At 43.2% G+C, this 26960-nt stretch overlaps 1 protein-coding gene across 4 annotated transcripts; it reads left to right on the top strand.

Moving 5' to 3' along the window:
- Positions 1-431: 431 nt before the first annotated feature.
- Positions 432-15256, top strand: SIK1 (salt inducible kinase 1). Of its 4 annotated transcripts, none has more exons than XM_065578218.1 (14): positions 432-525; positions 1746-1969; positions 2833-2949; positions 5577-5640; positions 5870-6031; positions 6510-6634; positions 6751-6874; positions 7843-8066; positions 8398-8547; positions 9303-9425; positions 9713-9935; positions 10633-10908; positions 11473-11704; positions 12400-15256. In XM_065578218.1, exons 2-14 carry the CDS (start codon positions 1817-1819, stop codon positions 12821-12823), a joined length of 2397 nt encoding a protein of 798 aa, XP_065434290.1. In that variant the 5' UTR covers positions 432-525; positions 1746-1816; the 3' UTR covers positions 12824-15256. The 4 variants fall into 4 exon arrangements, with proteins under 4 accessions (XP_065434290.1, XP_005311021.2, XP_065434293.1 ...); XM_005310964.5 differs by lacking the exon at positions 432-525 and adding an exon at positions 536-676; XM_065578221.1 differs by lacking the exons at positions 432-525; positions 2833-2949 and adding an exon at positions 536-676.
- Positions 15257-26960: the final 11704 nt, after the last annotated feature.

Genomic DNA, 26960 nt, shown 5'->3' with positions numbered 1-26960 from the left:
GTTGGTGCACACGAAGCGCGACAGCTACACTACACCACAGCCACGGTGCTCCCAGGCTAGGAAACACCATGGTAAAAACACATTTTTCCCCTAGTGCAGACAGGCGATCCGGGGGTTAACGTCCCTGTCTGGGCCCCGGCACCGCAGGGGTTAAGGGCTCCTGGGTGGTCCTAGTAGTCAGGGGCTAATTTGGTCTGGGGCGGCTTCCTTAGTCACTTCGGCTCTGGCGCGCGGGGGGTTAATTCAGGGCCCGGTTCCAGCCCGCTGGGGGTTAATCCGGGCTGCCGCGGCGGCTCCGGCAGGGGGCGACCCCGCAATGATAACAAACGGGTCACGTGACGCCGGGACAGGTGCCCGGTTGCCCCCCCTTTTGCCCTGACGTCACCGCCCATTGGTCTCCGGGACGACGGCTCCATCAGCCCGCGCGTCAGAACAGCTCGTCTCTTGGCAACGGCCCGATGTCTCGCTCTCATTCAGCCTCGCGCTTGGGCGCGCGTCTCTCTGGCGTCAAAGTGACGTCAATGGGTCTGTCTCGGTTTTCGGAGGGGGGGGCAGTGGGCGGGAGTAGGGGGATCCCGCGTGCTCCTCTGCCCCCAGCAGCACGCCAGAGCGCGCGGAGGCAGCCGCTGGAGCAGTAGCGCGGCGAGAGCCGGGGACTGGGGAGCCCCGCGCGCAGGTACCCGGAGCCGCGCGGCGCTGCCTGAGGAGCGCGCGGGGCAGCTGCTGGGGAGCGCCCGGGCGGGGCGCGGGGGGCGCCCGGGGAGAGCCGCGGGCAGGCGGCGCTGCGGGGACAGGCGCGAAGCGCCCCGAAGTGTCTTATCTCCCCTGCCCTCCGTCTTCGGGCGCCGGGCTCCTCTCCGCAGGCGGGGAGCCGCAGCCCAGAGCGCGCCCGGCAGGGAAGCCTGTCGCGGGGGCTCCGCGGGGAGAGCTGCGGTCCCTGCTGGGTGCTCGGGGCTGCGGCAGGGTGGGGGGTGGCTGCTATTAGCGATGCCTCTTCGGGCTGGGGGACTAGGTTGGCAGTGGCTTGGTGACCAGATAGCAAGTGTGAAAAATCAGGAGAGGAGGTGCGGGGTAATAGGCGCCCATATAAGACAAAGCCCCAATATTGGGAGTGTTCCTATATCAGGGCATCTGGTCGCTATAATTTGGAACAACAAGGAGGAGTCCTTGTGGCACCTTAGAGACTAACAGATTGATTTGGGCATAAGCTTTTGTGGGCTAGAACCCACTTGCATGCATCTGATGAAGTGGTTTTTAGCCCACTAAAGCTTATGCTCAAATCAATTTGTTAGTCTCTAAGGTGCCACAAGGACGCCTCCTTGTTTTTGCTGATACAGACTAACAGGGCTACCACTCTGATAATTGGGAAGCTCTTCCAAGTGGAACCAGGGATAGGGCTGGATCCCAGGTATCTGAAAAGTGCATGGCTATGAATGGGAGTGGGATGTCTCTATTAGCTGCTCTTTGCGGTGTATTGCTAATACCAGGCTTTTGCTAGGAAGAGACTCCCAGGCTGTTTCATAACTAATCTCGGGCTCTGAGCGAAGCACAGGGGAAAGTTGGTCTATGTCTCCAAGAAGTTGGGTTGTGCAGTCTGCCTGGCTAGTTCAAAGCTTTCCACCCTGCACAATTTAAAGATTTGGTGAAACCTTTAAAATCTGATTAGTGTTATTTGAGTGTTTTCATCTGGAGGCGAAAGCAAAAGCTCCCTTTGATTTATCAGTGTCTGTCTTATCTTCATGCAGGTTCTAGGCTGAAAGAGGAGCGCTTATGCATACCTTCTAAATATTGCTTGTTGCCCACCAAAATCTAAGCCATGGTGATCATGTCAGATTATACCTCTGTTCCCACTCCAAATCAAGCCCAGCGAAGGCCTCTCCGGGTTGGATTTTATGATATTGAGAGGACCTTGGGAAAAGGAAATTTTGCAGTGGTAAAGCTGGCCAGGCACAGAGTAACCAAAACGCAGGTGGGTGTGAAATCTACTCTATAGTTTCATATAGGAAACCAAATTTTAAAGGGCATGAAACTTTCTGGGTAAATTCTGCCCCCCCACAAATGTGGTGAAATAAACTAACATACGCTAAGATTGTGGTACTGTACAAAATATAATCATGGCTATAGATTAAGTGTGATAGTAATAATTGATAAAACTATAGGTGAGGGTTTTTTTGTTTGTTTCTTAATGGTATAATAAACACAGCTGATGTAAAACAAAAACACAAAAATAGATTTAAGAAAATATTGCCAACAGTTTTAACACTGCAATTTAATTAGCGCTATGTGGATTCTTAGAGAGTAGCTAGGGTTGTGCAAATTTAAAGTAATTTGTGTAGAAAGAAAGCATAAAATCTTGTTATTTAGACTTTAGAGTTCCTTAATTTGTTTTTCATTAAATGAGGAAGTTATTCAGAAAAAAAACCTAAGAATTTTGCATTTTTAAATCTATGCGAGTAAAGAGTTTTTTCTTATTGGTTGGTTTATAAATTAAAATAAGTAAATTTGCAATCTGCGTGTTAAAACCAGACTAGGCAATGCAATAGAAAATAGTTTATCGGGGATGATCCTGCATTAAGGGGGTATGGATTAGGTGACTTAATAGGTCTTTTGCAGAAATCAGAACTATAGTTCAATTCATTACTTTGTGTAACCTTTTTATGTGAAATAGAGAAATTTAAAATATATTGTTTAGCCTGCATTTAATAATGGAAACAAGAATCAGTTTGGCAGAACTCAGACACTTTAGAGTTGTTTTTGTTTTGAACTATTCAGAATTTCAGCAGCATAAGTACATATTTTATAAATGTCTGGGTTTGTGTTTTAAATTTATAGGTTGCAATAAAGATTATAGACAAAACAAGATTAGATCCAAGCAACCTGGAGAAAATTTATAGAGAGGTCCAGATAATGAAGCTTTTGAACCACCCCCACATTATCAAGCTGTATCAGGTAAGATCTGTTCTGATGACTGCATTCATGTTAGATGTACTTACATCCCATGGGTTTGGTTGCTAATGATCTTATCTTGCACATGGTTTTAAATCACACGTGCAGGGAGAGAACTCACATTGTACTTTTTGAAGTATTTAAACAAATACAATAAGCATTGTATTTAAGATTTTTTTTCATTGTTCTCTTTTAGCAGGTTTATCCTTTTGATTAACCTGTGTGTGGGGTGTTTTTAATTTTAGTGGAAAGAGTCAAAATTGACTCAAGTTAATTTTTGATCAAGTGGAATTGATCTTGCAATTGATGGAATTGGCTATTTGTATTTCTAAGGAACTCATTTTTCCCCTGATGCTTCTGCTTTTTCAGTTTTTAAGAGCTATAGAAATATCCTACTTACAAATTATACTAGCAAAATTTAAGCTCTTGTAAAATAAAACAGAACCAAACTTGAAGGTCACTTTTGTTGAAACCTCTCAAATAATGAATCAAGGTCAAACTGAGCTGTTTTAAAATTTATGAATTAAAAAAAAATTCATTTTTACATTATGTAAAGACTTTACAGCTATGGGCCATTTTGTGTTTGTTTGCTCCTTACACTAATCATGTTTTAGTTTCCAAAACTAACAAAAAAAAAAAAAAAAAAAAAAAACGAACAAAAAAACAACCCAACATCTTCCACATTTTATTTTTGAGTGGGTATTTTAATTTAGTTCAGTTCTTGTTCCAATAAGTATTAAGTGTAAGGGCAGACTAGTGTGCTGTGCAGAAAATAGGATCACTGCTGCCTGATGAGCAAGGCCTGCTTTGAAAATGCTAAATATTTGATCTAATTGGCATTTGGTGTAAGTTCCCCCTAATCGTCTTAAACAGTACCATATGGATTTTAGAAGATGTGGTATCACGATTTGTCTGTGAGAGGGGGAAGGGTAAAAGATGGATTTAGAAATCTAGCCGCAGGTCTGAAATGCAGTGTGAAGTAGTAAATACTATCATCAGTTTGGAGCTTTAGCTGTTTGTTTTTATGTTGTGGAGGTCAGTTAACACAAAGTAGAGTAGAAGAGCTAGTGCTTAAGTGAAGACATTGATTATTAAAGCGCTTAACATCCATTGAGTACTTGATATTTATATTATTAATCATGAAAAAATTATTTGGCATTAATGTTTGATTGACATCACTCTTCCCTGTAAGGCTACATAGGATACATAAAGACATTGTAACAGTTCTGTTGATTGCACTTCAGTGGAATGATGCAGGTGAAAATTGTATTTAAAGGCTCTAAAAAAGTAGTTTAAATCCCACCTTATTGAACCAGATTATTTAACTGAACAAATGACACAGGTAATAGATCACAGTTTAACTTTCCAATTGAATTTTCTCTTCTTTGTTGTTGTAACTGATACTGTACCTATTTGTTGGCCACTGAGAAGTAGGGGTGGAATTAGATGACATACCAGTGTTGATGTTGGGTTTTTTGTGTTTTAGTTTCAACACCAGCATCTAACTTTCATCCAGCTGGCACCTTTCCCAGAACACTTAAACTCCTTCCCTTCAATTTTTTAAAATTGGAAACCTCTCTTTTTTATTTGTTTTCATTTGTGCATGGCATGGCAGGGAGAAGGCAGGGGAGGTGAGAGCGCTCCCTTCTCTCTCTTTGACATATATCCTTTTTCAAAGAAAGTTGAAAATTATGGCCTCTGAAGTAGCATTGACACCTGTTTGGTTGTTAACCTGTTGTAAGCCTCTGCCTTAGGAGCAAAAAATACAGTTCTCATTGAAGAGCCCTTCTCGGTAAATGGCTCACGTTAACATTTGAAACAAAAAGGAAAAATATGTCCCAGTGACTAAAAATAAATATGTGAAATGCTGTACGGGGTTGTTTTGGTTTTTTTTGTTTTCTTCCAAAAAAGAAAGTATATTGGCTAGTTTATAACCTATTTTATAGAAGTCAGTAACAAATGTTTAAAAATAAATCAGTACTAGCTTAATAAACGAACTTTTGGCTAGGATTGACACTTGCTGTTGACGGACATGGAGCAATAGAGTTTGCTCGAACAGCACGCTTTTGCTGCTTGCCCGGCAGAGCTGTCACCTTGCAGGCTAATGTATCGTATCTGATACCAAGTCGGACTGGGGTATATGGTATCACTTCTTCACTGTGTTCTTGCTGTAAATATCTGCTCTGATCATCTCAGTATCTGCTAGCCTTTTTAGCAGAAAGTCCTTGAATTTCGATAACCTGTTTTTTTAATTTAAAATGTCCTTGAGTGATCAAAAGTGATTACTGAACTCTGTTTTCATTAAAAAATGTATTGCAATTGAAGTAAAGCTTGCTGAAATACTCTATAAGCCTATTTCATAGACATTTGAGGGCATGGGCGGGAGGGGAAAAGAGTATGGAGGAAGCAAGCAATTGTGTATTTTAGATATGCAAGCATTAATTCATTATCTTTCTGAATAGCTCTGTATGTGAAAGGAATACTGCGGTGCAGGAATGAAGGCCTTTGCTGCCTACAGTTACTGTAAATAATTGCACTAAGAGGTTCTAGATTTAGGACATGCATTTTTTTCGTAAAAACAATTTCAGAGATCTACATTTGTAATGTGTCCTAATTTTTTGTCTTGACAGGTTATGGAGACAAAGGATATGCTTTACATTGTTACTGAGTTTGCAAAAAATGGAGAAATGTTTGGTAAGTTCTCACTGAAATAACTAACACTTATCTGGATTTAGAAAACCCTACTTTATTGTTAGTACTCATGTAGGGTAATAAGATATGTTTTTGACATAGTGTTGAAGGTTTCCCAAAAGTCAGAGTCAGGTGTCACAAATATCAAGTGATGAATGCAGCTTCGTCAGGATAATGAAAACATACTGCCAGGTGTTAATTCTTGTTCATATTTATTTTTTGTGTGCTACAGATCATTTAACTTCCAATGGACACTTGAGTGAGAGTGAAGCTCGAAAGAAGTTCTGGCAGATCCTTTCTGCAGTGGAATACTGTCACAGCCATCACATAGTGCACAGGGATCTCAAAACTGAGAACCTTCTGTTAGATGCTAGCATGAATATCAAGTTAGCAGGTGAGAATATTTACATGGTTACTTTTGCTAAAATATAAAGCAGGAAATGAAATCCTATTTCCACAGTCTTAGAGCTAGGTGTTCCTATAAATATGTACGGTAAAATAAAACTTTTAAAAACTGCTGTATAGGACATACTGATAGTACTATTTTTCTGAATATATCCTCTTGTTGAAAAAGCCTAGGCTAAATGAATAAGTGTAGAACTTCTATGCAATAAGGGCTTGTGTACATGGTGGATAAGGCATACTACAGCAGTGTGATTTCTTAAGTGCACTAATGTATTGCACGTTAATTGGTCCATGTAGACTCTGCTGGTGCACGGTAAAATTCCCATAAATGCACTAGGGAACTGTACTGTGCATTACCCCACCATGTAGACAAGCCCCAAGTCGGCTTTTCCTTCGTTTTCTCTGACTTTGAAATGTTAACCTGGTATTTAATGAAGTCTCACTCCAAACTTTTCTCTTTACTTCAGACTTTGGATTTGGAAATTTCTACAAATCAGGGGAGCCCCTCTCCACTTGGTGCGGAAGCCCACCTTATGCAGCCCCTGAGGTTTTTGAAGGCAAGGAATACGAAGGACCTCACCTTGATATATGGGTAAGCTTTATGTTCTGTAGTGTTCACATTTTATGCATCATCAAACTCTTTCTGGGCTCTCATGACTGCTAACTCTACTCCAGTCCCTTACATGCTGTGCTATTTTCTGTTGACAGAGCCTTGGTGTGGTGCTGTATGTCCTCGTTTGTGGCTCTCTGCCTTTTGATGGACCCAATTTACCAACTCTGAGACAAAGAGTGCTGGAGGGACGATTCCGCATCCCCTACTTCATGTCCCAAGGTGTGTTTCCTGGAACCTTAACACCAGAAAAGGGGCTACCAACAGGGGGCTGATTGGTAATCTGGGTCTTTTTGTGAAGGAATCAGTTTTCTGCCTCTCCATCTGTTAGATTCTGCCTTTGTATCTTTTCAGGGCAATGACAGATGGGAATATTTTGCTATCACACATTGCGCTTTCCCTTTCTTAGGTTTTCAGCAGAGTTACTTTAGTGTTGTACCTGCAGCATAAACTAGCCCATTTTCTTTCCTGGGGTCTGTTACACATCTGAATACATCTAAAGGGTTTACACTTTTTCCTTCTTAAATTCAGTATAGATTTTTTTTAAAAATGGCTAATTCACGCCCTTGCTAGAGAAACAAGAGTGTGGGGTTTTTTTGTTTTTGTTGGTTTTTTTTGGGGGGGGGGGGGTAAATAACATTTTAATGATAGTAGGCTGTAATTCTTAGGTGGGTGTAGTTCTTTTAAAATATTTTAACTATACACAAGTGATATATTTTAAAATTCAGAATATGCTATCAAGGTCAGTAAAAACAATAAGGTTTAGCAATCTAGCTCATTCTTGAACAACCTTGTGAAAAGGGGAATTAAAGGATATTGTTACTACTGTGATCATTTGGGTTTAAAAATAGGTAAACTTGATTTCTCCCTGGTGTTGAGGACTAGGCCTTAATAGCATCCCTTACCTAATTTAATCTTAACAAAATAATCAAAGCTGCTTACATACAAGTAAGTGCTAGTACGCAGAACAGCAGGGTGTGTCAATAACGAACTATGTGCCAAATTCAGATGTACTGTAAGTGGATGAAACATCTGTAGAATTGCACCCACCTAAAACTGGTCTGCTATAATGTTGCTGAAGAGACTTCCTAGTGCTGTCTAAATACAGCAGTAAAATAACAAATTAGTCTCTTGTATGTGGCTGGCTTTTATTTTTACCACTTGTTAAAGGCATTTTCTGTTTTGTCTAGACTGTGAAACACTAATCCGACGGATGCTAGTTGTGGACCCAACTAAACGAATAACCATTGCCCAGATAAAGCAGCACAAGTGGATGCAAGCAGACCCTTCTCTCCAGCAGCAGCAATCTTTGTCCTTCTCCATGCAGAACTACAACTCTAACCTGGGTGACTACAATGAGCAAGTCCTTGGGATCATGCAGACTCTTGGCATTGATAGGCGGAGAACAGTTGAGGTGAGCTCTGGCTTGCCCTGCTAGTATGAGCGGTGCTTACTTCTTAGTTACTTGCTCAGTGACTAATAAAGTGCCGATGGTTAGACAACACTTGCATGCAAATCAGTTACTTAGGAAAGAACAAGAGGTTAGCTACTCAGTTTTATTTTTATATATATATGTGTGTGTGTCTGATCAAAAATTAACTTTGATTCAGTGTAACTGTATAATGTTCAGTAAAACTTATTCACAAATTATTGGAACAGAGCTGTTAAAATCTGATCTCCTGTTGCTGCTTTTTGAGTTCTTTAAGTTGATTCATCTGTATCTTAATTCTTTTCATATCTTCTAGTCTCTACAAAACAGCAGCTACAACCATTTTGCTGCAATTTATTATCTTCTCCTGGAGCGCCTCAAGGAGTACCGAAACAACCAGTTGTCCAATCGTCCAGTGACCAGCCGTCAGCAAAGACCAAGGAGCTCTGAGCTCAGCAACATTGAGGTAAGAAGGTGAATTATCTAATATAAAGTCACATCTGCTGGTATTCTTATTTTGTTCCTCTGCTGTATCATTTACTTTATTTAGCCGACATTGCTGCCCATAATGTTGGAAAAGCCATAGAGAGGTCCTCTGAGTCAAACTTAATCTCTGTCCTCAAGCTAGAGGGTACAATATTCCATTCTTCAGCAGGCTGCTGATTGAATTTGGTGCTTGATTGAATACTAATGGCCCATTTCCTAATAACTGGCACTAGTTTGTGGTCCAAAGAACACTCTCTCTCCAGTGCTGGTCAGTAATTCACCAAGTGATCAGACTTCTCATTAAAATATACCCTTCCAGCAATGAAACTTCCTCTGATTCCTTGTTACAGCCACCTCAGAGAGATTCCATGAGTCAGTTGGATTTTCTTTTCTTTCATTCTTTTTTTAACTAAAAGGAAAAGATGGTTGGGGTGGTGATTGAGACACAGAACTGACATCAGGAGATCTGGGTTATATTCCCTGTTCGCCACAGACTTCTTATGTCACCTCAGGCAGTTGTCTTAACCTCTCTGTACTTCAGCTTTTCCATCTGTGAAAGGGAGTTTCATAGGTTCCTACTTATGTGTGTGTTAGGAGGGTAAATTTGTTAATTCTTGCCAAATGCTTTGAGAAGCTTGGCTGGAAGATGATTTAGAAACTCAGTATGCAAAAAACATTTGAAGTTTTGAACGGCAGTTTATAAGATGCCTTCTCTAAATCTATTTTTGCCTTCAGATGCCTCAAGACAGCCTTTCAAGTGAATCCCTGAGATCATCTCTGCTTTACCATCAACCTCAGAACTTGATTCAGTCATCCTTGCAAGCAGAAATGGATTGTGACCTGAACAGTCCATTACAGGTTGGTGCTCTCAGCTAAATGTCACCCACAGGTTTTTATTGTTCTGTCAATTTGACATGACAAAGGTTAAAAGTGTGTATATATAGTGCTTGCCTGCTTCTGCCTCTCCACCCTTCCCTCCCCAAAATTTAAACATTAAGATATAAATACAGTGTCACAGTGCCTTTCATCACAATGTGCATAATAAAGGCACAATTAAGGGCTTTGCAGAGCTCCTAACAAACGAGAATATTTTTGCAAAAATAAATAGCTTTTCACTTATATCCTGTATTCTAATGTCTTTGCAGCCAGTATTCTTTCCTGTGGATCCCAACTTCAATGGTCTCTTCAGGAATCGCTCCATTTCTCCCAACAGTTTGCTAGAAACCACCATTAGCGAGGAGGTGAGGCAGGAGAAAGACCTGGAGGAGGAAATCAAGGCCTACAACCCTCTTCACCTTCCCAGCAACACCAGCAGGAGGCATACGCTGGCTGAAGTCACCACTCATTTTTATCCGTGTACCCCTCCATGTAAGTCCTGCAGGGTGGAAGGTCTCTGAAATACGGGCTGTGAGGGGTGGACTACTGTCAGTAATAAATGGTCTTCAATGTTCACTCATTGGTATTTTTTTAAATTTAAATAACATGGTTTCTGAAACTCTCCTAGAAATTAAATAATATTGCCCAGTTGTATTGCTCGGGAGAGACCCCAGCTATCAATAGTTACCTACATATTTTTAAAGAGAAAAGTTCTTAAGATCATACCCTCCAAACTCCTTCCTGCACCCCTCTAGCCCTGTAAAACCTGATTAAAGTGAGTAGGATCCCTTGTCTATTGGAATCAATAGCAATGTTGCCATTGACTTAGCTGGAGCAGGAGAGAGCCTTGTGCAATTAAAAAAACCCAAAAATCTATGTTAAGGCTCTAGCGCCAAATAGAACATAGTAAGTGCTGATCTCAGGGAACCAAATTCTATATTGAGTGTGCACACTCAAGGTTGCAGGTGAACACTGAATTCAGATTCTTTGACCTCAGCAACCCTTGAGGGAATCATGTCCTAGTACAATATGAGTTGCTGTTCTGTTGTTGTCTGAGACTTTTGATGCTGGCAGGTTATGTTTAGTTGCAGTGTAGGTGGACAGACTAATCTGATGGCAACTTTTTCTTTCTGTACTCCATTTTGGAAATGTTCTCTCTTCACCTTCTCCTTCTCCCCTTCATCTGTAGGCATAGTCATTTCCTCTTCAACAAGCCCCACAGAAGGAACTAGTTCAGACAGCTGCCTCACCTCATCTTCAAACACCAGCTCAGTGGCTCTGAGCAGCTGTTTGGCAGATCAAGTAATGACTGGTAACCCAGCCACAGCCAGGATGACATCACCATTTCTGACTTCCCAATCTGACACTCCAGGGCTGCAAGCCCAGGGCTGCATGGGAGGTGCTTCTCTGCTGCCTGTCAGTTTCCAGGAAGGAAGACGTGCATCTGATACCTCATTAACTCAAGGTAATTCCTTTCTTGCTGTATAGTTGGTTGTACACTTTTTTCTAAATAGCAACACACAGTAATATTTTGGGAAGCTTACTCTGACTTATCGATCTTAGGGCTTTCTGTGGTGTCCATCATGATAGTGCCATAGAACATGAAGGATAACTTGACTTCATGTAAGTCACCTACACCAGAGGTTTCCAAATGCTGGCTCCACGTACCAATATAGAATTTCCCATTTCTCTGACTGCTATCCTAGGCATTCCACTCTTTTTTACATTGAGTCCAGTACACCACTACTGCCCACTTTCAATTTAGTTGTACATGCCCCAGTCTACAGTCACACTTGAGCTGCCCCAAACCACAGTCTTGCATGTGCATAAGCTTCATTGCTGACCATAGGGCATGCAGATGAATGTGAAGTGTCTGGGTCACCTGAAGTCTCACTCTGGTAAACTAGTGCAATTGCCCAGAGAGGTTGGGAATTGCTGATCAATGAAGAAGTGAAGCACCCAGATGGGCATCCAGGCAAAACGCTAATGATGAATTAAAAAAAAAAAAATTTTTTTTTCTTGCCTCTAGGCTTGAAGGCATTTAGACAACAGTTACGAAAGAATGCTAGAGCCAAAGGTTTCCTTGGGCTGAACAAAATCAAGGGCTTTGCTCGCCAGGTGTGCCAGTCTTCATCCACTCGGGCAGCACGCAGTGGCATGAGCCCTTTCCAGCATTCTCAGCAGAACACGTGCATGTACAGCAATGGAGGAAGCAGCAGAGAGGGCCGAAGCCTGCTAGAGGAGGTGCTGCAACAGCAGAGGTGAGAAAGCATGCTTAGTATAGAGACTCAAACAAGGCAGGGACATACCATCTGTTTGTAAGGACATTATACTCTGTGTTGAGCTTCCTCTACAAGGAGATGTTCTTTTTTCATAATACCTCGTTTTTGGTTAGGGAACGAGGTTGAGGGTTAGGACTACTGGGTTCTCTTCCTGGCTCTTGTCATGTGACAGCAGACAAGCCTCTTATATAAGCAGAGTTACAGAGAAGTTATTTGTGAAATGAGTATGATGCTGACCTACATATTTCACAGTCATTAGGTTTTAAGATCATCACATAGATTTTAAGATAGTCACATCAAAAGCCATATGTATTGGAAGGGCAATACGTACTATTTCTGCCTGTCAAAGCTTTATTTTTGTTTAATTTGGGGGAAAGATTCTTTCCCCTTTCTGCAACTTTCCTGTGGCGTGGATATAGGGCCTTGTAATTTGGTAGAGTTACAGCTCACAAGTGAAGCACAGTCCTTAGTCACTTAAATGTATATTCATAGCAGACCAAATTGTGACCTAATTATTCTGTTGTAACTTCCAAAGATTACCATATTTGTATCTAGCTTTACTAAACTGTTGCTTTAAATGCACCACTAAGGTCAGTAATTGTTGGGGAAGTGCTACAGGGAAGAACAGCGTGATCAAGAAGTATTAATTTCCTTCACTCTTGAATCCTATTCAGAATGCTCCAGTTACAGCATCACCAGTTGATCCAGCCAACATGTCACCAGTCCTCTCGGGTGTCTGCAACACACTGCATCCTCTCTCCTGACAGTACAGACACTTACAAAACATCTAACTCTCTTCTGCTGTCAGAGCTACGAAGGGAGAACTCATTTGAGCTGGCATTTGGTGGCAACACCCAGCTGCTCCAACCTCACCTCTTTGGAGTCAGTGTCTCACCAGCGTCTTCAGCTGCTCATCTTCTAGACACCCAGCTGTACATCAGTAGCAATGTCTCTCCGATCACCAACACCAACTTCTCTCAGCAACAGAATTTCTCTGTGCAGTCTCCGAGCTACGATGCTGTCACTTTGCAGAACGGGGACTGTGAAATGGAGGACCTCACTTCCAGCCAGCTAGGGAAATTTGTCCTGGTGAAATGAGAGCTCCTGCTGTTGTAGTTCACACACCTCTTTTATTTCTGCAAAGGACTTCCACCATCGTTCCACAGCATTAGAGTTCCATGGATGGCTTGTGGCGTGTGGATGAGTGACTCTCAGAAGCAATAAATTTTGAAGTATGTGAAGAGGCTGTCTGGTTCAGAAAGCTAACAACTTTATAGAACTGAAACAAGCAATATGTATGTCTTTTGGCTTCTATTATTCTTGCACTGAACAAATATGAATAGAAACTGAAAAACATTTTTGAAGAAAAATAATGAAGGGTGAAATGAGGGGTGGGTAGGGGGTGGGAGCAGGGATGGATGAGGCCGGGTAGAACACTTTGGTACTGTACTCAAGTCAGACCAATACAGCTCTGCTGTTACGCAAGACTTTTAACAGCTGTCAGTAGTGGTGACACAGCAGGGAGAGGCTTTTCAAAGAAGGGACCAGAGCCTCCCTTTTTCACAATATTCATTTATGGGCTTGTGAAGCTGATTACCTCTTAAAAAACCAGTGGCATGCAACATTATGCATTGATAAAATTAAAAATGGAAGCATTGCCATTTGTTTTTGTTTAGTTGATACTCACTTTAAAGGAACCAACACCTCCTCCCTAAAAACACTTATGCTTTAAATGAAAACTGTGAACTTCTTGCTTGATATATCAGCTAGAACAGCTTAAAAAAAAGTTCTAATTGTTAGCACAGAAGCAATTAATCTCTCTTGGAATTTTATCCCCTGATATCATGATCCAAATTGTAATGTCTTTTTTGTTTTTGTTCTAAATCTCTAGGAATCTTTTCATAATGTTGTCTAAGTTGTTTTCCCTGTATTCCTGCAGAGGCACTGGGATTGAAATTAGTAAAACTGGGCTGTGGGGTGGAACTATTTCTTTCAAAAAGCCCCCCAGATGTTGCCTTTGAAGTTGCCTGAGGGATATTTCTTAGTGCTGCACATTTTTATTTCTGCTGCTAATTACATTTTTACGCATTTCATTATCAGGGTCCAGCTAGAACTGACTCTTGGGAAACGTGCAATATCGAGGTTATAATTGTACAAAGACAAAAGGAATAGGCTAGAACAGAATTCTACTCTAAAGGAGTACAGCTATTTCTGAACAAAACTATCAAAACTGAGTGAAACAGCACAATCTTTAGGTGTTCGTTTTTGGTTTTTTGGTTTGTTTGGGTTTTTTTGGCATATTATCAATGAGGTTTTTGATTAGGTGTTTATGTATGGTTTTTAATACTGTATATGTGTATAAATAGGAAGCAGAAAACAATATATACACTACTTATTTTTTTATACTTTGTAATATTCTTTTATTGTGTTTCTGGTGTAAACTCCCTCTCTCACAGAGCGTGACTTATGTTGGTGTCAATGGAAGTTCGTGTGTATAAAGGGGATAATAGACCACAGCCTCCTACAAGAATTGGTGGGGTGAGGGTTCAGCTGTGGTAGCAGGTGAGCAAGCAGTGAGCCAGCTTAGCCAAAAGTTACCATCCGAATGTCAGAAAAATAGTTTCATTCTATCTAAATGCTTAAAGGACCCAGCTCTTTAGTGTGACACAGGGTGCCTTCAAGTTACTTTGGCTTCGTGCAACCTGCAGTATTATACGTTTAAAAACAAACAAAAACCCTACTTTATATAAAAAAAAAAAAAAAAAGCCAAAGATCAACCAGGTTAATTTGGTTTGAGGGGGAAGGGGAAAAGGTGTTATGTGGCTCAGTGTCTGTGGCTTTTCATAAATTACCTTTTTATCTGTGTACAGTATTTGTGTGTCTGTATTGATATATCCCTAGCTTGCTGCTGCTATGTGGTCTGGAAGCTTCAAGGTGTCGGGAAATTACTTAGATTGAATCTTCGACTGGTGCCTTGCAGCAGAGAAAACACCAAAGTCTCATGCTAATTTGCAACGTGTTTGTTTTTCTTTTTTAAAGGGGGAGAGGGAGGAGGGAGAGGAGAAGCTAGCTCATCACAGAGCAGCAACTTTGCCATCATTGTCTCATGAGCTAGCACACATACTTAATGCACAGAACTGTTTTCTTTTCTACATTTGTTTTAATGCCATAGATCAAAGGCCACAGAAAGTCTTTTGTTTCCTGTTCTAAGCAATGACAAGCACTTTACTTTCATAGGTTTTTCTGTTTGTGTTTCCTTTTCCAATTGCTGTAGAGCCTCTTTGGAATTATTCCTGGTCAGAAAGAGGTCACTTTTAATGTTTGGGTTTTGTAGATATCTTGACAGTGCTGTTCGGCAGACTGCAATGCAATAGGCTATTTAAAGACACTATGTGATTGGTTTAATTAAGATGTATAGTTTATTTTTTACCATGACTGAACAGATCATTTTATTTCTTATGTTAAAATGAGAAATGGACACCAAAATGATTGATGTGTTATTTAATATTTAAATAAAACTGTTTTAAAATATTTTTGTGTATTGTAACTTGATTCTGCAGGGCTTTTTCTTCTGAGAAGCTCTGACATATCAACTTCACTTATTTCTGTATGATTTGTGGATTTTAGACTTCATTTAAAACTTAAGTCCATAGGATATTACTGGCATTTTTATTACATTACTAAAGAAGAGGAATAGCTGTCTTAGAGGGATGGTCATTGAGCCTTTCACCTGTAGGTAATGTCAGAATCTAGCCCACATCTGTGGTAATCGAGTGATGGTATCTGACAGTACAGTGGTCTATGCAATGCAAATGGTTTAAGCTTGGTTCTGTTCCTAGTAGACAAGAATTTCATCCACGTCTCCTTGAGCCAAGAGAGGCCCTAGGCCGAATAAGGCACTACAGTGAGCACAGAGGATTCTGGCATTTGTAGAGGTTCCATTTTTTCCTTCAATATTAACTTTTTTTAAATTTTAATTTGAGAAATTAATTTAGGAATGTAAATCATAATCTTCAAAAAGATTTAGGCTTAACTAGGGCACCAACAGTTGTAAGAGAATTTAACAGCTGCCTCTGAATTTTAAGGCAGTGTTTTTAAATACAATAAGTCATAAATAAGACTAGTTGGGAGTTATTTATTTAAAGATGTTCAGGAGAAAACTGGCCTTTGCTTGTAACTGGTCATTTCTTAGCAAAGGCAACTACCATCTTTAGTTCGTAGTGGGACTGAAGCCAGGCTCCTCTCCGCTGAGATGGCTGCCTTCTCCCGACAGCATTCGCAGGTGGAAATGAGACTGCCCCCGCTAAATAGTGCAACCATCCACCATTGTTTCCAATGGGATTGAAGCTAGTGAAGATGGCTTTACCTACTTGCCATGTGTGATCCAGGTAGGAGACATGGGAAATGGGACGGAGTAGAGGCTGGAGAATGTGGGGGTGCAGGAACAGACTGGAGACAGGAATGTGGAGGACAGGAATTTTAGGGGGCAGGGAGTAGGAAGGGCAAGGGAATGTGGGGCTGGGGAGGGGCAAGACAATGGTGTTAAGAAGGGAGTGGCTAGACTGCCAGTTGTGCTACATATCGAGGTGTTCTGTCCATCAGGTGTTTCAAGTTTTGTTTTGAGATTGTTTCAGGAATGCAAGGTCTCAGCATTGAATCTTGCTTTTGGTGTCCCACAAACCGTGCCTTGGATTGGCAAAAGATTATTCTCCTGCCCTGGGAACTGAGGAGGAAGAGCTGCTTAGCTTACAGAGATCCATCTTCTGGTCAACTACCAAATTGACCAGAAGATGGATATCGGCTGGAGAAAAGTTTGGTTTGTCTCCTGTTTTCAGACAGCGAGAGATGCTGCCAGTCTTGATATGTTGCTTATTTGCATATGCATTTGGACTTAATGGAAACCTGCAGCCTTCTATATGCATTTGCCTCGTCCAGTGCACATGCATAAGTAAACTGCCAAAAATATTGTTCATGTGTACACCTGGCTGTAATTTTGATGTGGCTGCATACAAATTTAGGCCCTGTGCCCCCATATAACCTTTTAAAAACTGGGCCTTTAAATGTATTTTTAATGTAAATTGGTCAAACAAAAATCCCAAGAGTCATCGTCCAGCAACTGAATGCAATGTTTATAGTCACATTATCCAGGTGAATACTTCACATGCGGCAAAGCATGAGAACTAGATCCTCAGCTGGTATAAATCACTGTAGCTCCATTGACTTCAATTTATGCCATCTGAGGATCTGGTCCATGAGTGTGTAGAGACCAAAGCACCATGACTTGGTATATCTGTAAAATAACAGTTTAAAAAAAAAAAAAATCTTAGCTCCCTGGACATAGTTTCCATGTAGATAAAATTTCACTCTCAGGGCTGGCCTGCACTTTAAATCTATACCAGCAGCTACGGCGGTCAGGGGTGTGAGGATGACACCCCTAAAGACATAACTATGCTGACGCAGCCCTTAGGGTAGGCATAGCTGTGCACAGAAGAGGGCTTCTGTTGGCACAGCTTCATATACAAGTCCTGCCTTATCTCTAACCACCTTCATTGCACTAACAAGCATCACTCACTGTGCTGAGGCTGCCAGTGAAGAAGAATTGAATTGGTTTGGGGATCAAACTACCTTTCATCCATGTGGGGATTCGATCCAAAACGCGGCTAATAACACGTTGGCAGTGAAAGGCGGAGCTTAGCTTAAGCTGTTCTCTGTGCTGTATCTAGTCAGTGCAAAGAGAAATTCACTATTTCTCATTGCCATCAATCTAGCATTGATTTGATAGAGTAACGCCAATTTACACCAATTGAGATCTGGTCCAATGGTCCTAAGCTTGGTATGCATCTAATGGTAGTGAAGAGGAAAAGCCTATTTCATCACTTGAACTGGTCCTGAGAATTTCTAATCAATGGAATGACACTGCTTTATGACCATTGAGGATCTGGCAATTTATGTGCAGTATTTACGGTGCATTGAGACCCTGCTTTGAAATGATTCCCAAAGGTGGATTGTTTCATCTTCAGCCTTGGGTCAATGAATTTTGATACATGTATGGATCTTTGCTATTATCATGCACTGGGCTCTTTATTTTTTTACATTTATCTTATGTCCCTTTCCATGGATCTCTTGCGATTGTTTTTGCCACTTCTGTGTTTATTTTGTGTTCAGGAGAACATTTGTCACAGTCAGGAGCTGGCAGGGATTTTACAAATTCCAGCCAAGTGCTTATTGTCTATCCTGCTGACGACTTCTTTCAAATTCCCCTTTATAATAGCTAAACATAACCTAGCTCATTGTGTAAGATCATTTACTTACTCCAGGGGAGGAAGGGAGCTTAGATCTACAGTCTCTGTTATTGCAAAATACCTGCAATATTTGCAAAAAAGCCCCGTACTTGTAAGCAACATCTTGCAAAAATTAGAATATTAAGCACCAGGTAGAGCTAAAAGTATAAATTGCAAGAAACAGTTTGATCTTAGCTTCCCTTTTCTGCCTGCAGAATCCCTGCAAACAACATTATTCTTGTATTTATTGGAATGTATTTGAACTTTTTACTCTGGATTGAGAGGTAATATTCCAAATTTGAGCCTCGTTGCCTCGTTGTGATTGATCAGTTTGGTCTCATGGTATTTTTCCTATTCCAGTGAATGAATGTATAAGCCTCTACATGTGGCTTTAAAATTCATTTTCCATGAACATTTTTGGCCTCTGCTGTTCATGAAAAGTGAACACCACAAGAACATGGGTGAGCCAAATTAACTGAAGTCTGAATGACCATTCAGACAATTATTTGCATGATCCACCTTACTCTACCTTTTGAGAAAGTGTCTGTGATGCAGTAGGGTACTTTCCTACAATTCTTTCTTTAGTTTTAGAAATGGTTTAATGGGAACTAAACAGAATGAATTCAATTCAATCTGGAAGTGAACGGGTAAATCTTTAACTGTCCCAGAGAAGAAAAAGTTGCCAACTCACTTCTTTGGGCTTGATGCTCAAGTGGTTTTAGAGGGTTTCAGTAACATCTTCCTAATGGCTTTGACACAGGGAGGTGTGGTCTGTAGTTGTAGTTCTTAATTACCCAATCTTTATTGTGAATGATTTGGATATGTTCCTGATGTTTATGATGCACCCAAGGTATGTGGACTAATGAGTAATGCTCACGTGAGAGCAGAGGGTGAGAAACAACCTACTTGATGGGATTAGATGCCATTTTCTCAAGCCATTGGGCTCGCTCATGTAAACTGGCATCTACTAATAGTGTGGTTTATTTTAAATGTGTCTGACATGCCGACAGGGATGCAGGTACTATTTCGCTCATTTTGCCAAAAGAAGAAAGGGAAGTGGGGCGGAATTCAAGCCTGAGATGAAAATTAAGAATGGAGAGATCCCTAGTTCCACTTGGTGTGTTTTTGTGCTAGTGCAGGAGACAGGTGCCAGGCCACGATTTCTAAGAACGAATTAATCATTTGCAGTCCTCTCTATCATGAACTGCATGAGATTAATGGTATGAGTGATGTCAATGACAGATGCATTCTGGGATTTCTTAGCAACCAGGAAATTCCATGGGATTTTACAATGGAGGAGAGTGTTTTTTGTAAAATAATTTACAGTTACTTAGACATTGAATGGGACTCCTGCAAGCTGGCTAGCATTTCTGGACTTTAACTCTGTTTTGATTTCAACTTTGCAGTTCATCTTTTAAAGGAAAATACTTATTTTGCTCAGCAGAAGAATTGTTAGCCCATCTGACTAGGACTGCTGTGGGACCAATCCCACGTCCATTAGGCTACCACCAATTTATGTATTGCAGCATCAGGTCCATTGTATGTGACAGAATGTCCTAAATCTTTTAATTAAAATTAATATTTCCAAACTTACAAACTTCTTGGTGAAATGGTAGATCCATTTGTGATACCAGAAGTACAGAGATCCAGCAGCCTGAATTCTCTGTTGTGATTCAGTGCCAGTTCAATACTAGAATGATAAAGTAATTGGCCAAATTCAGCCAATTTGGAGTAAGCAGGTGCAATGGGAATGGCAACTGATTACACAGCCTAGAATGTGGCACTAAATCTGGGTAATCCTAGTATCATAGCAACCAGGTAATAAGAGTCAGGTGATCAGAGTATATTGCTGTCTTAGAGCTGCTTTATTTAAATAGAGTGAATTGAGTTTTTCAACAGCTGGGGCTGGGCCATGTGAGCTTGGTAATAGCTAGAGGGATGTGCCTTCTGAGCAGGTGATATGGGCATCACAGTTAACTTGCTTCCCTGTGTCAAAAGGCAATCCTGGCTTCTCTCATGCTTTCCTGATGTATGCCCCATTGTGAACTTTTCCAGTAGAGGAATTTCTGAAGCCTGCAGCACTTATGTGGCAAAATAGCTGGTCCCCAAACCGTAAACACAAACAAAAAGAAGTCTTTTCACTAGTTTTGCTGGCTCGCACATTTCATGCTCTGCTTGAGTTAACCCGTTTCATGTGATTAAATCCTTGATATGCCCATGTGGTCACTATGGGGGGTAACTACATGTGGGCAGTATAGGGCAGTTACATTATTTTCAATTAGTGTTCAGTACTTTCAAAACTTTTTACAATGTACAGAGTTCTTCCCCAAGACAAATTTTACCTGTAAATTGCACTTAGTTACTTACTCCACAGCTCTCTGCTAACAAGTCTATGAACAAATGAATCTCTTAACTTTAACATTGCCCCAAATGGTCTCATGGAAACAAAGCTTGCTATGAAATGAAGCAACTTTCATCTGTGTGTGATCTGTGATCTTGGAGACTACAGTATCTCGTTTAGCTTTCTTAGTTGAATAAAAATTTCAGTTCTTTAATAAAAAAAATTTAATTTCACCTGGTGTTCCCTCTGCCATATGGACCTTTAGATGAGCAAATGAGAGGAACACAATTTTTGATAGCATTCCGCAGTATTGTCTGTATCTAAAAACTCTTAGTCATTCCCAATATACTAAAACTCTCTGTAGCATCATCAAAATGTAATCCTGTTTAATTTCTAAAGCAGGGAGTTTTATTTTTCTTCAGACACTTTACTGTGTTTTCTTTTCCTTTCTAAAGTGCCATCAATCCTATCCTTATCACCAAGTGGTTGAGTGTTTGGACTAAAAGTTGTTATTAAGAACTCATTGCCAAATTGTTGTTTCTCTAACTTGCCTCTGGAGTCTTAATCCAAGACAGGAGGGGCCACAGTTGAGATGACTGGGCAAATTAATTTGAGGGTCATGGTGGCTAGAGCTGAACATTGCAGCAGCCAGAGGAGAGCTGTCATATCAGGCTGTTCTAAATATCATGGGCCCATATCCTCAGAGGTATTAGGTACCATTGCTTTCAATGGGTCATGGTCTGAGTGGGGACCAGTGTTGTCTTCCCTGTCAGCTTCTGGCAGTGAGACAACAAGAGATCATATATTATAGCACCAGCCGCTAAAGAGGGGAGGCTAGTCTTGTCAAAATAGAATAATACATGTTAGGTCAAGTAGTCTCCATTGGCTGTTTCCCCATGTTAAGGAGGGCTGCAAGCATTGAACTTCACATACTGCATTTAGAGCCTAAATTGGAGAGATTTCGCAGTACTAAGTATAATTATTTTCCCAGAAATAATAATGACAAAACCCATACACTTTCCTTGTCCTAAGCACTCAGTGATTATTGCCTCTGGTCAGTGGTAGCTGGGGGCATGGCTACACTTGCAAATGTAGAGCACTTTTTGAGTTAAACCAGCCTTCGTAGAGCACAGTAGGGAAAGTGCTGCAGTCTGTCCACACTGACAGCTGCAAGCGCACTGGCCTGGCCACATTTGTGGCACTTTCAGCGGCATTGGGAGTGGTGCACTATGGGCAGCTATCCCACAGAGCACCTCTTCCCATTCTGGCACTGTGGCTTGTGGGAAGGGGGCGGAGAGTGCGGGGCATTCTGGGTCCTGTCCCAACGCCCCGTGATGCATCAGTTTGCATCCCAGCAATCCCTATGCTTCCGTCCACATTTGGCGCCATCTTTCAACATTTTTTGTACTGCGCGCTCTGTCTTCCCTTTCGATCTGTGGGAATGGAATCTGAACTGCTGAGGAATATGCTGACGAGTCTCGCCAGCACGTCACATTTGGCAGTCGAATTACTCTTTAAGATCCAAACTGACAGTGAGGATTCCAACGATGATAGCAAGTCGCGTAACGCATACGACATGAGATTGCTTGTGGCATTCACGGACATGCTCAGCACCGTGGAACGCCGCTTTTGGGCTTGGGAAACAAGCACCGAGTGGTGGGATCACGTCATCCCGCAAGTCTGGGATGACGAGCAGTGGCTGCAGAACTTTCAGATGAGAAAAGCCACTTTCATGGGACTGTGTGAGGAGCTCGCTCCCACCCTGCGGCGCAAAGACACGAGATTGAGAGCTGCCCTGCCAGTGGAGATGCAGGTGGCTATTGCAATCTGGAAGCTGGCAACTCCAGACAGCTACTGGTCGGTCACAAACCAGTTTGGAGTGGGAAAGTCGACCGTTGGAATCGTGTTGATGCAAGTTTGCAGGGCCATTAATCGCATCCTACTCAGAAGAACCGTGACTCTGGGTAACGTGCAGGAAATAGTGGATGGCTTTGCACAAATGGGTTTCCCTAACTGCGGCGGGGCAATAGATGGGACGCATACTCCAGTTCCGGCACCAGCCCACGTAGCTTCCAAGTACATTAATTGGAAGGGGTATTTCTCGATGGTTCTCCAGGCGCTTGTGGATCACTGTGGGCGTTTCATTGACATTAACGTAAGCTGGCCTGGAAAGGTGAATGACGCATGTATCTTTCGGAACACTTGGCTGTTCAGGAAGTACAAGCCGGGACTTTTTTCCCAGACAAGAAGATCACCATAGGGGAAGTTAAAATGCCCATTGTGATCCTTGGAGACCCCGCTTAACCTTTAATGCCGTGGCTCATGAAACCCTACACAGGGAGCCTTGACAGCAGAAAGGAGCGGTTCAACAATAGGCTGAGCTGGTGCAGAATGACTGTGGAGTGTGCTTTTATTCATTTAAAGGGCTGCTGGCGCTCTCTGTATGGGAAGCTGGACCTGGCCGATGACAACATCCCCGCGGTTATATCTGCGAGCTGTACTCTCCATAATATTTGTGAAGGGAAGGGGGAAAGATTAATTCAGGCATGGAGCTTGGAGGTTCAACACCTGGAGGCTGAATTTGCACAGCCAGAGAGCAGGGCTATAAGGGGCCCAGCATAGGGCTGCAAGAATTAGGGATGCCTTGAGGGAGAAATTTGAGGCTGAAAGCCACCTGCATGGGAGTGAAGTACAGTGGTTCCAATGTTAGTAGGAATCTGTGTTTGCTACACTGACTTGCAGTGCCTGTTGCTTTCCTCGGCTAAGGTATCTTTTACTTTATGCAATAATAAAGAATGTTTTCAAACCAAAAAATCCATTTATTGAAAAGAAAATTCATTTAGTAAAAAGAAACGCAACTGCTTGGGAAACGGAAAGGGCAAGGGGGTGTGGCTGGGGAATGGTACAATCACAGATTTGCCTATGTCCTGTTATCATACTCAGCCTTTCTGTCTGGAGTGCTGTGCAATGAGTGCTGCACTTCAGGATGGCTATAGTGCATGGTGATGGGGGTTGAGTGCAGTGGGTAAGGGTCGTAGTTTTCAGGGCTGGGTGGTGAAGCTACAGGTGTTAGAGGCAGCTGATGGCGATAAGAACCCGGATGTTGGGGAAAGTGGGTTGGAGGTGACATGGGGGAACAAGACAGAGTTTTGGGACAAGGGCTACGGGCGGGGGAGGGGGCACGGCATGGCTATGAGCGCCTGGATCGAGTCCGCTTGGCGCTCCATGATGCTTATCGGCCAATCTGTGCTTTGCTGCCGGAGCTCTGCGCTTTTGTGCTGGCGATCCGCATTCTGTTGGCGGATCCTCCTTTCACTCTCCCTCCACTCCTGCGCTTTTAGATTCTCATTAAAGGACTGCTGCATTACTTCATGCAGCATGTCTTCCTTGCTTCTACGTGGCCTCTTCCTAATTCTTTGGTGTCTTTCGGCCAGTGATAACATGGATGGCTGAGATCTCAAGGTTGCATCTGTAAAGGCAAAATGCAACACTTAACAGAGGCAGCACCAGACAGAGCAATGATTCCCCCATACTTAAGGGCAAGCGCAGTCTACACAATAGCATAATTTGCCCGTCCCAAAGCGAGCACACATAACCCATGGGAGCCCCAAAATGGTGAGAAAGCACAGGGGCAAGGGGGACTGATTGTTTCATGGCCGTACTGTCCTCTGGGGTTCTGTGCCTTGGGGAGAGCCAACAGCTGCAGAGGGCCCCTATACTGACCACTGTCCCCACATTTTCCACAGGAGTTCGTCCTGGAAGATATCTTGCTGCTGAGAGTGACCTGGGAAGCAAGGGAGGGTCTTCTACTGCAATGCGGCTTCCGCCCTGGCCCATATGCAGCTTGCCTGTGTGCAGAGCCAGCGAAACCCATTAGGTGACCTAGGCGGTTGCCTAGGGCGCTAACATTTGGGGGGCAGCGATCGTGGCAGACAGATCTTCGGCATTTTGGGGGCGGGACCTTCTGCCGCCTCTGGCGGGGGGCGGCAGTTTGGGGGCGGGACCTTCCGCCGCCTAGGGCGGCAAAAAAGCTGGCGGCGCTCCTGCCTGTGTGCAGCAATAGTCCCCCCGTCCCTCAAGGCAGAGTGGCCCAGTCATGTTAGCATGACTGGGATAAGGACCACAGTGGCTCTCCCAAGAAACCTGCGCAAGCACATTCCCCAACTTCTGGATGAGACCTTTGAAGAGATCACTGAGGCCGATTACCGCGATGTGAGAGAGCATATCAATGCCTTATTCTGCATCTAGGCATGCATGCAGCCCTAACCCTCCTTGCCCCAAGAGCCCGCACCGAATAACTTCCTTCCCAAAATAAAAGCCGCTTACCGGGAACCTCCTCTGGTGTTTGTCCTTCCCCAAGCACCAGATGCCGCGACAGGCTACCTTCCTCCTGGTTGAGAACAGTTCCTGGCTGCCTGCGTCTAGGGATTCCAGGTTGTCTTCCTCCTCCTCAGCACCCTCGCTCCCGCTTTCCTCCTCCTGCCTTGTTGAACTGGGCTCTGAAGTGTCCATGGTGGTCCTTGGAGTGGAGGTGGGGTCGCCGCCAAGTATCGCGTCCAGTTCTTTGTAGAAACTGCAGGTCATGGGGGCATCACCGGAGCAGCTGTTTGCTTTGCAGGCTTTGTGGTAGGCATTCCACACCACCTTTAATCCTGTACTGCTGTGCGTCCTGGTCATGGCCCCTTACCTTCAGGCAGATATCAAGGGACATAATAGAATCGTAATTCTTACAGCTGGAGCGCAGCTGGGACTGGACAGCTTCCTCCCGGCAAACACTGATGAGATCCAGCACTTCGCCCTTGCTCCATACTGGGGATCGCCTGGCGCGTGGAGGCATGGTCACCTGGAAAGATTCACTGAGAGCACTCCACTCCTGGCTGAGCAAACAGGAAGGGAATTTTCAAAATTCCCAGAGAATTTAAAGGGCGGGTCTGATGGTTGGCCACCTGAGGGCAAGGCAGAAGAGTTCAAAGTGATGACCAGAGTGGCTAGAACAGGTATTGTGGGATACTTCTGAAGGCTGATCAGAGCGCATTAACAGACCAGGGCGTCCACACTGGCGCTGTGGCACTCCAGTGGGGCACATCAAATGTTATTCCACTCGCCGACATGGATTACCAGGAGCGCTCTAGCCGCGGAATCCAGGCGCTCTACGTGCCTTGCCAGTGTGGACGCGTCGTGAGTTAGAGCACACGGGGCTGCTTTAATGCACTCTAACTCACAAGTGTAGCCATACCCTGGTAATGAGGGGTTAGTGGGGCTATCTGTCCCACCAATGAAATCTCTTCTTTCTTTAAAGAAACAATCCAGGTGGCAGATGCATAATTTATTTTCCTCCTCCTCTCCAGCAGCACAATGGAGAGGGCATTGAGGTGCAGAGAAACGGGGGGGTGAGGGGTGGGAAAGAGGCGTGGGAACTTTGCTGATTCTAGTCACTTCAGTGCAGAACCTCAGAGGGCAGTCAGGACAAGGTGGGTTTATCCTCTTTGAGACTCCTCGCTCCCTTGAACGGATAGAGCGGGGCTGAGATCAGAACCTGCTCAGAGCCTCTCTTCCCAGTCCTCTTTGAGGCTGAAGATTTGCTCCAAAGTGTTTGAGTTCAGGTGCCACCCCTAGCTCAGGGCCAACACCAGGGGCCCAAGTAGAAGCGAGCTGAGGGAAAGGGAGCAAGAAGCTAATCAGCTTATGTTTGCAAGGAAGCGGCAGGTAAGAGTCTGTGACTGGGGAATAGAGGGGCCCATGACCTGGTGGGGAGCAGAGAAAGAGGGGGAGGGGCTAGCTGCTCATTTTCAGGAGGTGGCAGGGGAGCAATGGTGGCAATTTCCACAGAGGAGTGATGGCAGTGGGGGGAGGGATAGAGCCTCCAATTGGTTAGTTAATTGATTTTTTTTTTTCACTTGGGAGATCGGAAATGCTGTGTGTGGGAGAGATTATTTTAGGGGGAGGAAAGGTGAGGAGAAGCATCCAATCTCTAGCCTCAGCCACACTAATTATTTTGGGCACCAGCAACTGGTGCCTCTTGCTGGCATCACACGTAGGGAGAAGCAGGAGCTGTGTCATTTGGGTTAGGCCACCTGCCACTGAGAATTTCAAAGGGAGATCAATTCTACTCTGAGGGGAAGAAGCGCATAAGCTTAGCTTTCTTTTAAAAGTAGAGATACCCCAGGTGGATGAGGTAATATCTTTTAGGGGACCAACTTTTGCTGGCAAGAGAGACGAGCTTTTGAACTAGGCTCAGCTCTTCTTCAGGTCTCGGAGAGGCAACTGGAGTGTCCCAGCTACGTACAAATACTGCAAATGATTTTAGAAGTAAAGTTCAAAAGATATGGTGCTGGTTCTAAGGGGGCTGCAGTTTATGCGACTGTCTGGTTATGAGGGCCCAGTAGAAAGTATCTGGTCTGTTGGTAGTTTTGTTTGGTTGTTTTTTGAAGGCAAGACTATCACTGCTTTTTGGCAACGGTGAACACTGTCAGCTGGGGGAGAGAGAGAGGTTTAGATTATATAGTTTCTAAAGGTTTAAATTATATAGTTTCTAATTCCTCTGTTTAATCACAGCCACCTAGGAGGCACTTTACCTCAGTAACACTCCCAGCTGGAGTCCAGATGAAGCCAA

Source organism: Chrysemys picta, chromosome 1 (assembly GCF_011386835.1).
Source record: "Chrysemys picta bellii isolate R12L10 chromosome 1, ASM1138683v2, whole genome shotgun sequence".
Lineage (NCBI taxonomy): Eukaryota > Metazoa > Chordata > Testudines > Emydidae > Chrysemys > Chrysemys picta.
This window is presented reverse-complemented; position numbering and strand designations above follow the sequence as displayed.